This window comes from Rutidosis leptorrhynchoides, chromosome 4, assembly GCF_046630445.1.
Source record: "Rutidosis leptorrhynchoides isolate AG116_Rl617_1_P2 chromosome 4, CSIRO_AGI_Rlap_v1, whole genome shotgun sequence".
Lineage (NCBI taxonomy): Eukaryota > Viridiplantae > Streptophyta > Magnoliopsida > Asterales > Asteraceae > Rutidosis > Rutidosis leptorrhynchoides.
This window is the reverse complement of record NC_092336.1, coordinates 572,579,674-572,593,469: the sequence shown is the minus strand read 5'-3', so window position 1 is coordinate 572,593,469 and position 13,796 is coordinate 572,579,674. Positions and strand designations below refer to the sequence as shown.

At 35.6% G+C, this 13,796-nt stretch overlaps 1 protein-coding gene across 1 annotated transcript; it reads right to left on the bottom strand.

Moving 5' to 3' along the window:
* Positions 1-22: 22 nt before the first annotated feature.
* LOC139839714 (polyol transporter 5-like) lies at positions 23-4,570 on the bottom strand. Its single transcript, XM_071829851.1, has 3 exons — positions 4,292-4,570; positions 2,344-2,706; positions 23-1,193 (listed from the first exon to the last, which is right to left on the bottom strand). The coding sequence occupies exons 1-3, from the start codon at positions 4,440-4,442 to the stop codon at positions 136-138; spliced, it is 1,572 nt and encodes a 523-aa protein (XP_071685952.1). The 5' UTR covers positions 4,443-4,570; the 3' UTR covers positions 23-135.
* Positions 4,571-13,796: the final 9,226 nt, after the last annotated feature.

Genomic DNA, 13,796 nt, shown 5'->3' with positions numbered 1-13,796 from the left:
AAGATATTATGCAATATTCAAGTATATAAACATTTTTCATCTAGCCAACAAACATCTACGGACAAGTAAATGATCAAATACCCTCCGCGAAATGGAAATTTTGCATACATTTTACCATCCCATTTCTAAGTTAACTTAATATAGAGACTTATTGGTTATTATTTCAGCCTCTTTTTCCCTATCCAATTCAGCTTGTCTTGACCTCCACCTAAAAAACGTCCCGAAAACTTGCTCAACTTCCTCCAAGTTTTTACCTTGCGTTTCCGGAAACAATGTGTAAAAGAACACAAACGCAATTACTGCGATACTCGAAAACAAAAAGAAGGCGCCACCAATCGTAATTGCATCGTAGAGGGATATAAATGTCATTCCGATAACCCCACTCACCACCCTATTCATTGCCACCCCCATACTACACCCTTGGGCCCGCAGTTTCAAAGGAAAAATCTCCGAGCTGTAGACCCAGGCGATCGGGCCCATCCCGATCGAAAAAGACGCCACAAACGACAATATTGTGGCAATACAAAGGGCTACAGCCCAATTTATCTTGTGATCAGAATGATCGACAATAGTTAGCCCGACCCCAAGCCCCACTAGCGACAAAATCATCCCGGCTACACTAGACAATAAAAGTGGTCGACGTCCCACTTTATCAAGAAAAAACGTCGCAATTAAAATAAAGATCGTTTTCACGAACCCAACGGCTATAGTCGCTAGTAATTTCGGTGTGTCCGCAACAATGCCAGCCTTCTCAAAGATTCTCGGACTGTACAACACAACTGCGTCTATTCCGCTCGCTTGTTGGAAGAAATGGATGCCAATGCCCGCCATCAAGATGTGGCGAACTGTAGGCGTTGGATGAATCAACAACTCCTTCCATACTCCGCGACCCTTGCTTTGTTTCGACACTTGAACGATGTCATCGTTACAGTCTTCTGGTATACCTGCAGCTTCTTTGATATCCGCTAATCGAAGCTTAGACTCCTCTAAACTATCAGAGGTTTTATCAAGGACGACTTTAGCTTCAGCAAGTCGACCCTGCATAACTAGCCAACGAGGTGACTCGGGCATGCCTAGGACCCCCAAGGCTAGGAACACCGAAGGGATGGCTCCGACACCCAACATGAATCGCCATCCTAAGTGAAGTGGTAGCTTTGAGAACGCGTAATCGGATACATACCCAAGCAATAATCCTACATCATCAAAACCAGGTGTAAAATTGTGTAACGATTGTTATTATTATTATAAATAAATATACGTAACTAAAACAACATCAATAAATTTATTAATTTTAAGTACAAAGGTATCTTTTACAAATAATGAAACATGTATAGAGCGATATACTGTAAAAAGGTGTAAATAGGGATGACAATGGATCAGATATGGATCTGATGATGTCATATCCACATTCATATCAATTTAATTTTTGATCATCCATATTCATATTCATATCCATTTAATTTCAGTTCATCCGTCCATATCCATATCCGATGGATTAAGCGGGTTAATGGATATCCGTTGGATATCAAATGAAATATTAATCTAACTACGATTTTATCAATTAAATATAGATTATAATAAATGTAAATATTTAATCTTTATGTTTTTGATTTGTTACTCATGTTTTGATCGTAATTTGTCGTCCGTCATGAATTTAAATGAGCAATATACGTTATAATATAAGTAAATATAAGTTTAAACTAATCTAAATACGCAACTTTGAATATTGTTAGTAACAATTTAATAATTGTGACTATCACAACTCTTATTTTCGTTAATAATTTAAGAATTTGTAGGTTATATGTATATGTCTATCAATATGTAGATGCATATGCTTATATTTTAGCACGTATATATGTATATATAGTAATATAGATGTATTTCGGGTAATATTGGATATATCCGTGGATGATAAGTTGTCATCCATATACGATCCACGAAATATTTAGATCATCCATATCCATATCCATATCCGTTAATCGTCCATTTACATCATCCATATCCATTATAAATGGATCGGATCGGGTGGATGTCCATGAATGAAACATCCATTTCCATCTCTAGGTGTAAATATGAATTTTATGACCCACATATATTTAGTAAAAATATAATTCTAATAGCAAGTACGTTTTAATTAAACCTGTCTTAACGTATAGTAGTCGTGACACTTTTTAATATGTCACTAATATTTATATATGACATTTTATTACTGTACATCAGTACATGACTACTGCTTTCTAGATTCAAAAATTAATATTACGGAGTAACACTTTATTTAGTTTGTCTGTATATTTAAAAAAAAAAAACAATTAACTTTAAAGTAAAGGGCAAAAGATAGCTTACCAGCATTAATGAAGACTTCAGGAAAAGAAGTGAGGAAGCCACGCGCTGATGCAGGTGACACCTCAGCAGTATAGACTGGCGCAATCATAAGTGCATAACCAACACCGATACCGGCAACAAAACGACCAACCATAAGAAATGCGTAGTTAGTAGCAAATCCCATTAATATGGCTCCAACGAAAAATATGGCACCAGCTAACACGATGGTGTACCGACGCCCAATCCAGTCAGATGTTCGCCCAGCAACTGCGGACCCCACCAACGAGTATAAATTTATTATACCAACTAGAATCTCGATTTGACCGTCTCCTAGTTTTAGATCTTTTTGGATGAAGATTTGCGCCCCAGTCATCACACCAACATCTGCCGCAAAATCATTATTTCTTTACATATTTTTTTTACAATTTTTATAACATGTCATATAGCAATTTTAATCTATATATAGACATATAGATTAATATTAATATATACACCGTATTAATTATTATACCACATACTAAAAAAGAGAGCATTGCTCATGATTAGTTTTAAGGACAATGAGCGCTTTTCATCTACGGTGTTTTACAGAACAATAAATTTCAATTATTATATTTTTTTTCCGATACAAATATGAATGGTTCACCATCTGAGTGATTGTTCGCCCCTTACTAGCCTTCGTAAAAACACTACAACTACAAGCTGCCACTTTACATCATATAATAACGAGGAAAGTGAATAACTGTGCGTCATGTACTTAATTGGATATAATAATTGAAATGATTCAGTAAGTTTCAAGCTACAGAGATGATCAACGAACATTCAAAGGATGTTTCAAAACATCTTTCATGCTATGAATTTCAATTGAAAGTTCTGAGAACTCAAAATCAAAGTTTTAGTTCAACAATGGCGGTTTTGAGATGTTCATCGCAGATTCTTCAATTTGATGTAGTTTTGGTCTCTGAATCTTCACAAATGATGTTAAACGAGGCTAAAGGAATCAGTTCCAGTCGAATTCGAGTCTCAATTTGTTCAATATTTGATTTCTTAAATTTTTGTGTTCATCAACATGAAGATGAACTTGAACATACGAATGGAGCAGCTGATCGTGGCGGTGGTGGTGGTTTCTGACGTTGATGATGAAGATGGTGGAGATAGTGGCGACGAAGATGAAGATGGTGATGAAAATGATGAAGAGGACGATGGGTGCAATTTTTAGGAAACTTTAGAGACGAATCGTGTATTTTTTAACTAACAATCGTTAATGAGTTTGACGAAGATTACCCTAATTTAACACTTTTATAAATAGTAGTCATTTTCTTGAGCAAATTAAAATTGAAATTCTTTTCAGGCTTAGGTAAATTGAAGGTTACTTTGATTGTCAAATTAAGTAACTTATGTTACTTTTTCGGATCATTTGCCTAAGAATTAAACTAAGTCACGACTCATTTTTTAAATTATGACTTTAGAGTGATATACAAGTGCGATGAAAGATTAATGTATAGTAATTATAAGTTTTGTTTGAATTAACGGTATATATTTAAAGTTTATTACGTTAACTTGAAGGAAAAATAATATTGACAATATTTAGCTACTACCCCACTTATTTATTATTCAAAATATATAAATATATGTATGTTGAAAATTGAATTGTGACTTGTTTAATTTTTTTTTCTTTTCAAAAAATAGATTTTTTTAATTCTATATCCAAATTAAATATACGAGAGTAGTATTTTCTTTTTCCTCCTATAATAGATAGATATAGAGAACTATTATACACCAACCTATTTTACAGTGACATATATGTTGTTCGTATATTACACAATATATGATACGGAGTAGTATGATTTATTAAATCGTTTAAATTTTTTGTAAATTTAAATTGTTGTTCGTGTTTTAAAATTAATTCTATAATACAAAAAATTACAAGCGAAAAGTATGTGCATATCGTGTAGTGATTTAAAAAATATACCGTAGCCAAGCAGGATGGAAGTCATGGAAGCCAACATGGCACAAGCAAAAGCGTACTTGTTCCTCTTATGTGGTTTTGGTGGATCAAAGTCGGCCATGAGTTCTTTGGTTTTACCGGAAACACCATTTTCTTCGGGCTTCCGGTCAGCCATGGTGGTGACGTGGCGGCGAAGGAAGGATGAGATAGAATGATTAGTTACAACTTACAAGGCATGAAATTGTGTATAACGTGGGTTATAGTATAATATTTGTAGTAGAGTTGTAGTAAGGTAATGTAGATTTTGGGTGGAATATATAGAGTGTGGACATGCTTCTAAATTATATTGGGCAACCCATACCCAATCAACACCACATGCTAATTGCCAACCCACCCAAATCTAGCCACAAAGTGAAGAAGTCTTCATGTTGACTAGTTGATGAGCTAAATGTTACAGTCAACACTAGTTAATCTGTACGCACTATGGGATATACCACTACTACAAAAATCATTAATTAGACTGTGTTAAAAGGCTATTTAGACGTGTTTTTTAACACGTCTAGATGTAACAACATTAATTGCTAATGACATATAATGCGATCCCGTGAACACTTCTAAAAAACTCAATTAGACGTGCCAACATGTCTAAATAGTACTCACTCCGTCCCATAATAAGTGTCTAGTTTAACTTTTCAGTGTCTTACTTCTAAAAATTTTGACTTCAAATATTTTTATTTGTGTTATATAATATTTGATAAAACTTATATGAATAGATTCGGTTTTAATTTTAGTTAATCAAGGATTACACTAAAATGGGGAGATTTGTTGGTAATTTTAGTGTCATCTGAAATGTCCCGTTCTTATTGATTAAAAACGTTCCATATTAATTGATTTCGTTGCGAGGTTTTGACCTCTATATGAGACGTTTTTCAAAGACTGCATTCATTTTTAAACAAACCATAACCTTTATTTCATCAATAAAGGTTTAAAAAGCTTTACGTAGATTATCAAATAATGATAATCTAAAATATCCTGTTTACACACGACCATTACATAATGGTTTACAATACAAATATGTTACAACAAAATAAGTTTCTTGAATGCAGTTTTTACACAATATCATACAAGCATGGACTCCAAATCTTGTCCTTATTTAAGTATGCGACAGCGGAAGCTCTTAATAATCACCTGAGAATAAACATGCTTAAAACGTCAACAAAAATGTTGGTGAGTTATAGGTTTAACCTATATATATCAAATCGTAACAATAGACCACAAGATTTCATATTTCAATACACATCCCATACATAGAGATAAAAATCATTCATATGGTGAACACCTGGTAACCGACAATAACAAGATGCATATATAAGAATATCCCCATCATTCCGGGACACCCTTCGGATATGATATAAATTTCGAAGTACTAAAGCATCCGGTACTTTGGATGGGGTTTGTTAGGCCCAATAGATCTATCTTTAGGATTCGCGTCAATTAGGGTGTCTGTTCCCTAATTCTTAGATTACCAGACTTAATAAAAAGGGGCATATTCGATTTCGATAATTCAACCATAGAATGTAGTTTCACGTACTTGTGTCTATTTTGTAAATCATTTATAAAACCTGCATGTATTCTCATCCCAAAAATATTAGATTTTAAAAGTGGGACTATAACTCACTTTCACAGATTTTTACTTCGTCGGGAAGTAAGACTTGGCCACTGGTTGATTCACGAACCTATAACAATATATACATATATATCAAAGTATGTTCAAAATATATTTACAACACTTTTAATATATTTTGATGTTTTAAGTTTATTAAGTCAGCTGTCCTCGTTAGTAACCTACAACTAGTTGTCCACAGTTAGATGTACAGAAATAAATCGATAAATATTATCTTGAATCAATCCACGACCCAGTGTATACGTATCTCAGTATTGATCACAACTCAAACTATATATATTTTGGAATCAACCTCAACCCTGTATAGCTAACTCCAACATTCACATATAGAGTGTCTATGGTTGTTCCGAAATATATATAGATGTGTCGACATGATAGGTCGAAACATTGTATACGTTTTTATGGTATCTCAAGATTACATAATATATAATACAAGTTGATTAAGTTATGGTTGGAATAGATTTGTTACCAATTTTCACGTAGCTAAAATGAGAAAAATTATCCAATCTTGTTTTACCCATAACTTCTTCATTTTAAATCCGTTTTGAGTGAATCAAATTGCTATGGTTTCATATTGAACTCTATTTTATGAATCTAAACAAAAAAAGTATAGGTTTCTAGTCGGAAAAATAAGTTACAAGTCGTTTTTGTAAAGGTAGTCATTTCAGTCGAAAGAACGACGTCTAGATGACCATTTTAGAAAACATACTTTCACTTTGAGTTTAACCATAATTTTTGGATATAGTTTCATGTTCATAATAAAAATCATTTTCTCAGAATAACAACTTTTAAATCAAAGTTTATCATAGTTTTTAATTAACTAACCCAAAACAGCCCGCGGTGTTACTACGACGGCGTAAATCCGGTTTTACGGTGTTTTTCGTGTTTCCAGGTTTTAAATCATTAAGTTAGCATATCATATAGATATAGAACATGTGTTTAGTTGATTTTAAAAGTCAAGTTAGAAGGATTAACTTTTGTTTGCGAACAAGTTTAGAATTAACTAAACTATGTTCTAGTGATTACAAGTTTAAACCTTCGAATAAGATAGCTTTATATGTATGAATCGAATGATGTTATGAACATCATTACTACCTTAAGTTCCTTGGATGAACCTACTGGAAAAGAGAAAAATGGATCTAGCTTCAATGGATCCTTGGATGGCTCAAAGTTCTTGAAGCAAAATCATGACACGAAAACAAGTTCAAGTAAGATCATCACTTGAAATAAGATTGTTATAGTTATAGAAATTGAACCAAAGTTTGAATATGATTATTACCTTGTATTAGAATGATAACCTACTGTAAGAAACAAAGATTTCTTGAGGTTGGATGATCACCTTACAAGATTGGAAGTGAGCTAGCAAACTTGAAAGTATTCTTGATTTTATGAAACTAGAACTTTTGGAATTTATGAAGAACACTTAGAACTTGAAGATAGAACTTGAGAGAGATCAATTAGATGAAGAAAATTGAAGAATGAAAGTGTTTGTAGGTGGTTGTGGTCGTTGGTGTATGGATTAGATATAAAGGATATGTAATTTTGTTTTCATGTAAATAAGTCATGAATGATTACTCATATTTTTGTAATCTTATGAGATATTTCATGCTAGTTGCCAAATGATGGTTCCCACATGTGTTAGGTGACTCACATGGGCTGCTAAGAGCTGATCATTGGAGTGTATATACCAATAGTACATACATCTAAAAGCTGTGTATTGTACGAGTACGAATACGGGTGCATACGAGTAGAATTGTTGATGAAACTGAACGAGAATGTAATTGTAAGCATTTTTGTTAAGCAGAAGTATTTTGATAAGTGTATTGAAATCTTTCAAAAGTGTATAAATACATATTAAAACACTACATGTATATACATTTTAACTGAGTCGTTAAGTCATCGTTAGTCGTTACATGTAAGTGTTGTTTTGAAACCTTTAGGTTAACGATCTTGTTAAATGTTGTTAACCCAATGTTTATAATAACAAAAGAGATTTTAAATTATTATATTATCATGATATTATGATGTACGAATATCTCTTAATATGATATATATACATTAAATGTCGTTACAACGATAAACGTTACTTATATGTCTCGTTTCAAAATCATTAAGTTAGTAGTCTTGTTTTTACATATGTAGTTCATTGTTAATATAATTAATGATATGTTTACTTATCATAATATCATGTTAACTATATATATAACCATATATATGTCATCATATAGTTTTTTTTTACAAGTTTTAACGTTCGTGAATCACCGGTCAACTTGGGTGGTCAATTGTCTATATGAAACCTATTTCAATTAATCAAGTCTTAACAAGTTTGATTGCTTAACATGTTGGAAACATTTAATCATGTAAACATCAATCTCAATTAATATATATAAACATGGAAAAGTTCGGGTCACTACAGTACCTACCCGTTAAATAAATTTCGTCCCGAAATTTTAAGCTGTTGAAGGTGTTGACGAATCTTCTGGAAATAGATGTGGGTATTTCTTCTTCATCTGATCTTCACGCTCCCAGGTGAACTCGGGTCCTCTACGAGCATTCCATCGAACCTTAACAATTGGTATCTTGTTTTGCTTAAGTCTTTTAACCTCACGATCCATTATTTCGACGGGTTCTTCGATGAATTGGAGTTTTTCATTGATTTGGATTTCATCTAACGGAATAGTGAGATCTTCTTTAGCAAAACATTTCTTCAAATTCGAGACGTGGAAAGTGTTATGTACAGCCGCGAGTTGTTGAGGTAACTCAAGTCGGTAAGCTACTGGTCCGACACGATCAATAATCTTGAATGGTCCAATATACCTTGGATTTAATTTCCCTCGTTTACCAAATCGAACAACGCCTTTCCAAGGTGAAACTTTAAGCATGACCATCTCTCCAATTTCAAATTCTATATCTTTTCTTTTAATGTCAGCGTAGCTCTTTTGTCGACTTTGGGCGGTTTTCAACCGTTGTTGAATTTGGATGATCTTCTCGGTAGTTTCTTGTATAATCTCCGGACCCGTAATCTGTCTATCCCCCACCTCACTCCAACAAATCGGAGACCTGCACTTTCTACCATAAAGTGCTTCAAACGGCGCCATCTCAATGCTTGAATGGTAGCTGTTGTTGTAGGAAAATTCTGCTAACGGTAGATGTCGATCCCAACTGTTTCCGAAATCAATAACACATGCTCGTAGCATGTCTTCAAGCGTTTGTATCGTCCTTTCGCTCTGCCCATCAGTTTGTGGATGATAGGCAGTACTCATGTCTAGACGAGTTCCTAATGCTTGCTGTAATGTCTGCCAGAATCTTGAAATAAATCTGCCATCCCTATCAGAGATAATAGAGATTGGTATTCCATGTCTGGAGATGACTTCCTTCAAATACAGTCGTGCTAACTTCTCCATCTTGTCATCTTCTCTTATTGGTAGGAAGTGTGCTGATTTGGTGAGACGATCAACTATTACCCAAATAGTATCAAAACCACTTGCAGTCCTTGGCAATTTAGTGATGAAATCCATGGTAATGTTTTCCCATTTCCATTCCGGGATTTCGGGTTGTTGAAGTAGACCTGATGGTTTCTGATGCTCAGCTTTGACCTTAGAACACGTCAAACATTCTCCTACGTATTTAGCAACATCGGCTTTCATACCCGGCCACCAAAAATGTTTCTTGAGATCCTTGTACATCTTCCCCGTTCCAGGATGTATTGAGTATCTGGTTTTATGAGCTTCTCTAAGTACCATTTCTCTCATATCTCCAAATTTTGGTACCCAAATCCTTTCAGCCCTATACCGGGTTCCGTCTTCCCGAATATTAAGATGCTTCTCCGATCCTTTGGGTATTTCATCCTTTAAATTTCCCTCTTTTAAAACTCCTTGTTGCGCCTCCTTTATTTGAGTAGTAATGTTATTATGAATCATTATATTCATAGATTTTACTCGAATGGGTTCTCTATCCTTCCTGCTCAAGGCATCGGCTACCACATTTGCCTTCCCCGGGTGGTAACGAATCTCAAAATCGTAATCATTCAATAATTCAATCCACCTACGCTGCCTCATATTCAGTTGTTTCTGATTAAATATGTGTTGAAGACTTTTGTGGTCGGTATATATAATACTTTTGACCCCATATAAGTAGTGCCTCCAAGTCTTTAATGCAAAAACAACCGCGCCTAATTCCAAATCATGCGTCGTATAATTTTGTTCGTGAATCTTCAATTGTCTAGACGCATAAGCAATCACCTTCGTTCGTTGCATTAATACACAACCGAGACCTTGCTTTGATGCATCACAATAAATCACAAAATCATCATTCCCTTCAGGCAATGACAATATAGGTGCCGTAGTTAGCTTTTTCTTCAATAACTGAAACGCTTTCTCTTGTTCATCATTCCATTCAAATTTCTTCCCTTTATGCGTTAATGCAGTCAAGGGTTTTGCTATTCTGGAAAAGTCTTGGATGAACCTTCTGTAGTAACCAGCTAGTCCTAAAAACTGGCGTATGTGTTTCGGAGTTTTCGGGGTTTCCCACTTTTCAACAGTTTCTATCTTTGCCGGATCCACCTTAATACCTTCTTTGTTCACTATGTGACCGAGGAATTGAACTTCTTCCAACCAAAATGCACACTTTGAAAACTTAGCGTACAATTCTTCCTTCCTCAATACTTCTAACACCTTTCTCAAATGTTCACCGTGTTCTTGGTCATTCTTTGAGTAAATAAGTATGTCATCAATGAAAACAATGACAAACTTGTCAAGGTATGGTCCACACACTCGGTTCATAAGGTCCATGAACACAGCTGGTGCATTAGTTAAACCAAACGGCATGACCATAAACTCGTAATGACCGTAACGTGTTCTGAAAGCAGTCTTTGGAATATCATCTTCTTTCACCCGCATTTGATGATACCCGGAACGTAAGTCAATCTTTGAATAAACAGACGAGCCTTGTAGTTGATCAAATAAGTCGTCGATTCTCGGTAGTGGGTAGCGGTTCTTGATGGTAAGTTTGTTCAACTCTCGGTAGTCGATACACAACCTGAATGTACCATCTTTCTTCTTGACAAACAAAACAGGAGCTCCCCACGGTGATGTGCTTGGTCGAATGAAACCACGCTCTAAAAGTTCTTGTAATTGGCTTTGCAGTTCTTTCATCTCGCTGGGTGCGAGTCTGTAAGGAGCACGAGCTATTGGTGCAGCTCCTGGTACAAGATCTATTTGAAATTCAACGGATCGATGTGGGGGTAATCCCGGTAATTCTTTCGGAAATACATCGGGAAATTCTTTTGCAATGGGAACATCATTGATGCTCTTTTCTTCAGTTTGTACTTTCTCGACGTGTGCTAGAACAGCATAGCAACCTTTTCTTATTAGTTTTTGTGCCTTCAAATTACTAATAAGATGTAGCTTCGTGTTGCCCTTTTCTCCGTACACCATTAAGGGTTTTCCTTTTTCTCGTATAATGCGAATTGCATTTTTGTAACAAACGATCTCCGCTTTCACTTCTTTCAACCAGTCCATACCGATTATCACATCAAAACTCCCTAACTCTACTGGTATCAAATCAATCTTAAATGTTTCGCTAACCAGTTTAATTTCTCGATTCCGACATATATTATCTGCTGAAATTAATTTACCATTTGCTAATTCGAGTAAAAATTTACTATCCAAAGGCGTCAATGGACAACTTAATTTAGCACAAAAATCTCTACTCATATAGCTTCTATCCGCACCCGAATCAAATAAAACGTAAGCAGATTTATTGTCAATAAGAAACGTACCCGTAACAAGCTCCGGGTCTTCCTGTGCCTCTACCGCATTAATATTGAAAACTCTTCCACGGCCTTGTCCATTCGTGTTCTCCTGGTTCGGGCAATTTCTAATAATGTGGCCTGGTTTTCCACATTTATAACAAACTACATTGGCATAACTTGCTCCGACACTACTTGCTCCGCCATTACTCGTTCCGACACCATTTGTTCCTTTCGTTCTATTAACCCCTGGTCCGTAGACCTCACACTTCGCCGCGCTATGACCATTTCTTTTACACTTGTTGCAAAATTTGGTGCAGAACCCCGAGTGATTCTTTTCACACCTTTGGCATAGTTGCTTCTGATTGTTGTTGTTGTTGCGGTTATTATTGTTGTTGGGATGATTGTTGTAGTTGCTGTTGTTGTTGTTGTTGTTGGGACGTTTGTTGTAGTTGCGATTGATGTTGCGATTGTTGGGATAATTGTTGCGATTATTGTTGTAATTGCTGTTGTTGTTGTATTGGTGATTCTTATCACCGTTTTCCTCCCACTTTCTTTTGACTTGCTTCACATTGGCCTCTTCAGCAGTCTGTTCTTTAATTCTTTCTTCAATCTGGTTCACTAGTTTGTGAGCCATTCTACATGCCTGTTGTATGGAGGCGGGCTCGTGTGAACTTATATCTTCTTGGATTCTTTCCGGTAATCCTTTTACAAACGCGTCGATCTTCTCTTCCTCATCTTCGAATGCTCCCGGACACAATAGGCACAATTCTGTGAATCGTCTTTCGTACGTGGTAATATCAAATCCTTGGGTTCGTAACCCTCTAAGTTCTGTCTTGAGCTTATTAACCTCGGTTCTGGGACGGTACTTCTCGTTCATCAAGTGCTTGAATGCTGACCACGGTAGTGCGTACGCATCGTCTTGTCCCACTTGCTCTAGATAGGTATTCCACCATGTTAACGCAGAACCTGTGAAGGTATGCGTAGCGTACTTCACTTTGTCCTCTTCAGTACACTTACTTATGGCAAACACCGATTCGACCTTCTCGGTCCACCGTTTCAATCCGATCGGTCCTTCGGTTCCATCAAATTCCAAAGGTTTGCAGGCAGTGAATTCTTTGTAGGTGCATCCTACACGATTTCCTGTACTGCTAGATCCAAGGTTATTGTTGGTATGTAGCGCAGCCTGTACTGCAGCTATGTTTGAAGCTAGAAAAGTACGGAATTCCTCTTCATTCATATTCACGGTGTGTCGAGTAGTCGGTGCCATTTCCTTCAAAATAGTTAAATGGAACAAATTAATCATACAGAATATTAAGAGTAGTTAATAGTATTTCGTAGCATAATATGAACTCATTTATAAAAGCTTTTTCTTCATATTAGCGTTTTATAAGTTTAAATTCGGGTAGTACCTACCCGTTAAGTTCATACTTAGTAGCTAATATACAATTCAACTACTACAATTCTATATGAAAAACTGATTGTAATAATATTTCGCGTTCAAACTTTTATACAATATTTTACAAACTTACAATACCGCTTATTTTACATAAAGCATGAAATATAGCACACAATAACTTTGATACAAGATAGTTGTGAAGATAATTCTAGCTAGTACACAAGTCGTTCAGCAAAGGCAATAAAGACACGTAATTCATACGTCCAGAAACAAGTCATGCATTCTGGTTTTACTAGGACTACTTCCCATCCTTGGTCTTGTGCAACATAACCGTTATGGCCGTTGATAAGACAGCGTGTTGAAACGTCGTCAAAGGGACGAGGGTTACGTAATGTCCAACAGTCCCGTAATAATCTAAAAACCTCATTTCTTACCCCAATTACCGATTCCGTCACTTGTGGAAACGTTTTGTTTAATAGTTGTAGCCCGATGTTCTTGTTCTCACTTTGGTGAGAAGCGAACATTACTAATCCGTAAGCATAACATGCTTCTTTATGTTGCATGTTAGCCGCTTTTTCTAAATCACGAAGTCCAATATTCGGATATATTGAGTCAAAATAATTTCTTAACCCGTTGCGTAAAATAGCATTTGGGTTCCCCGCAATATATGCGTCAAAGTAAACACATCGTAATTTAT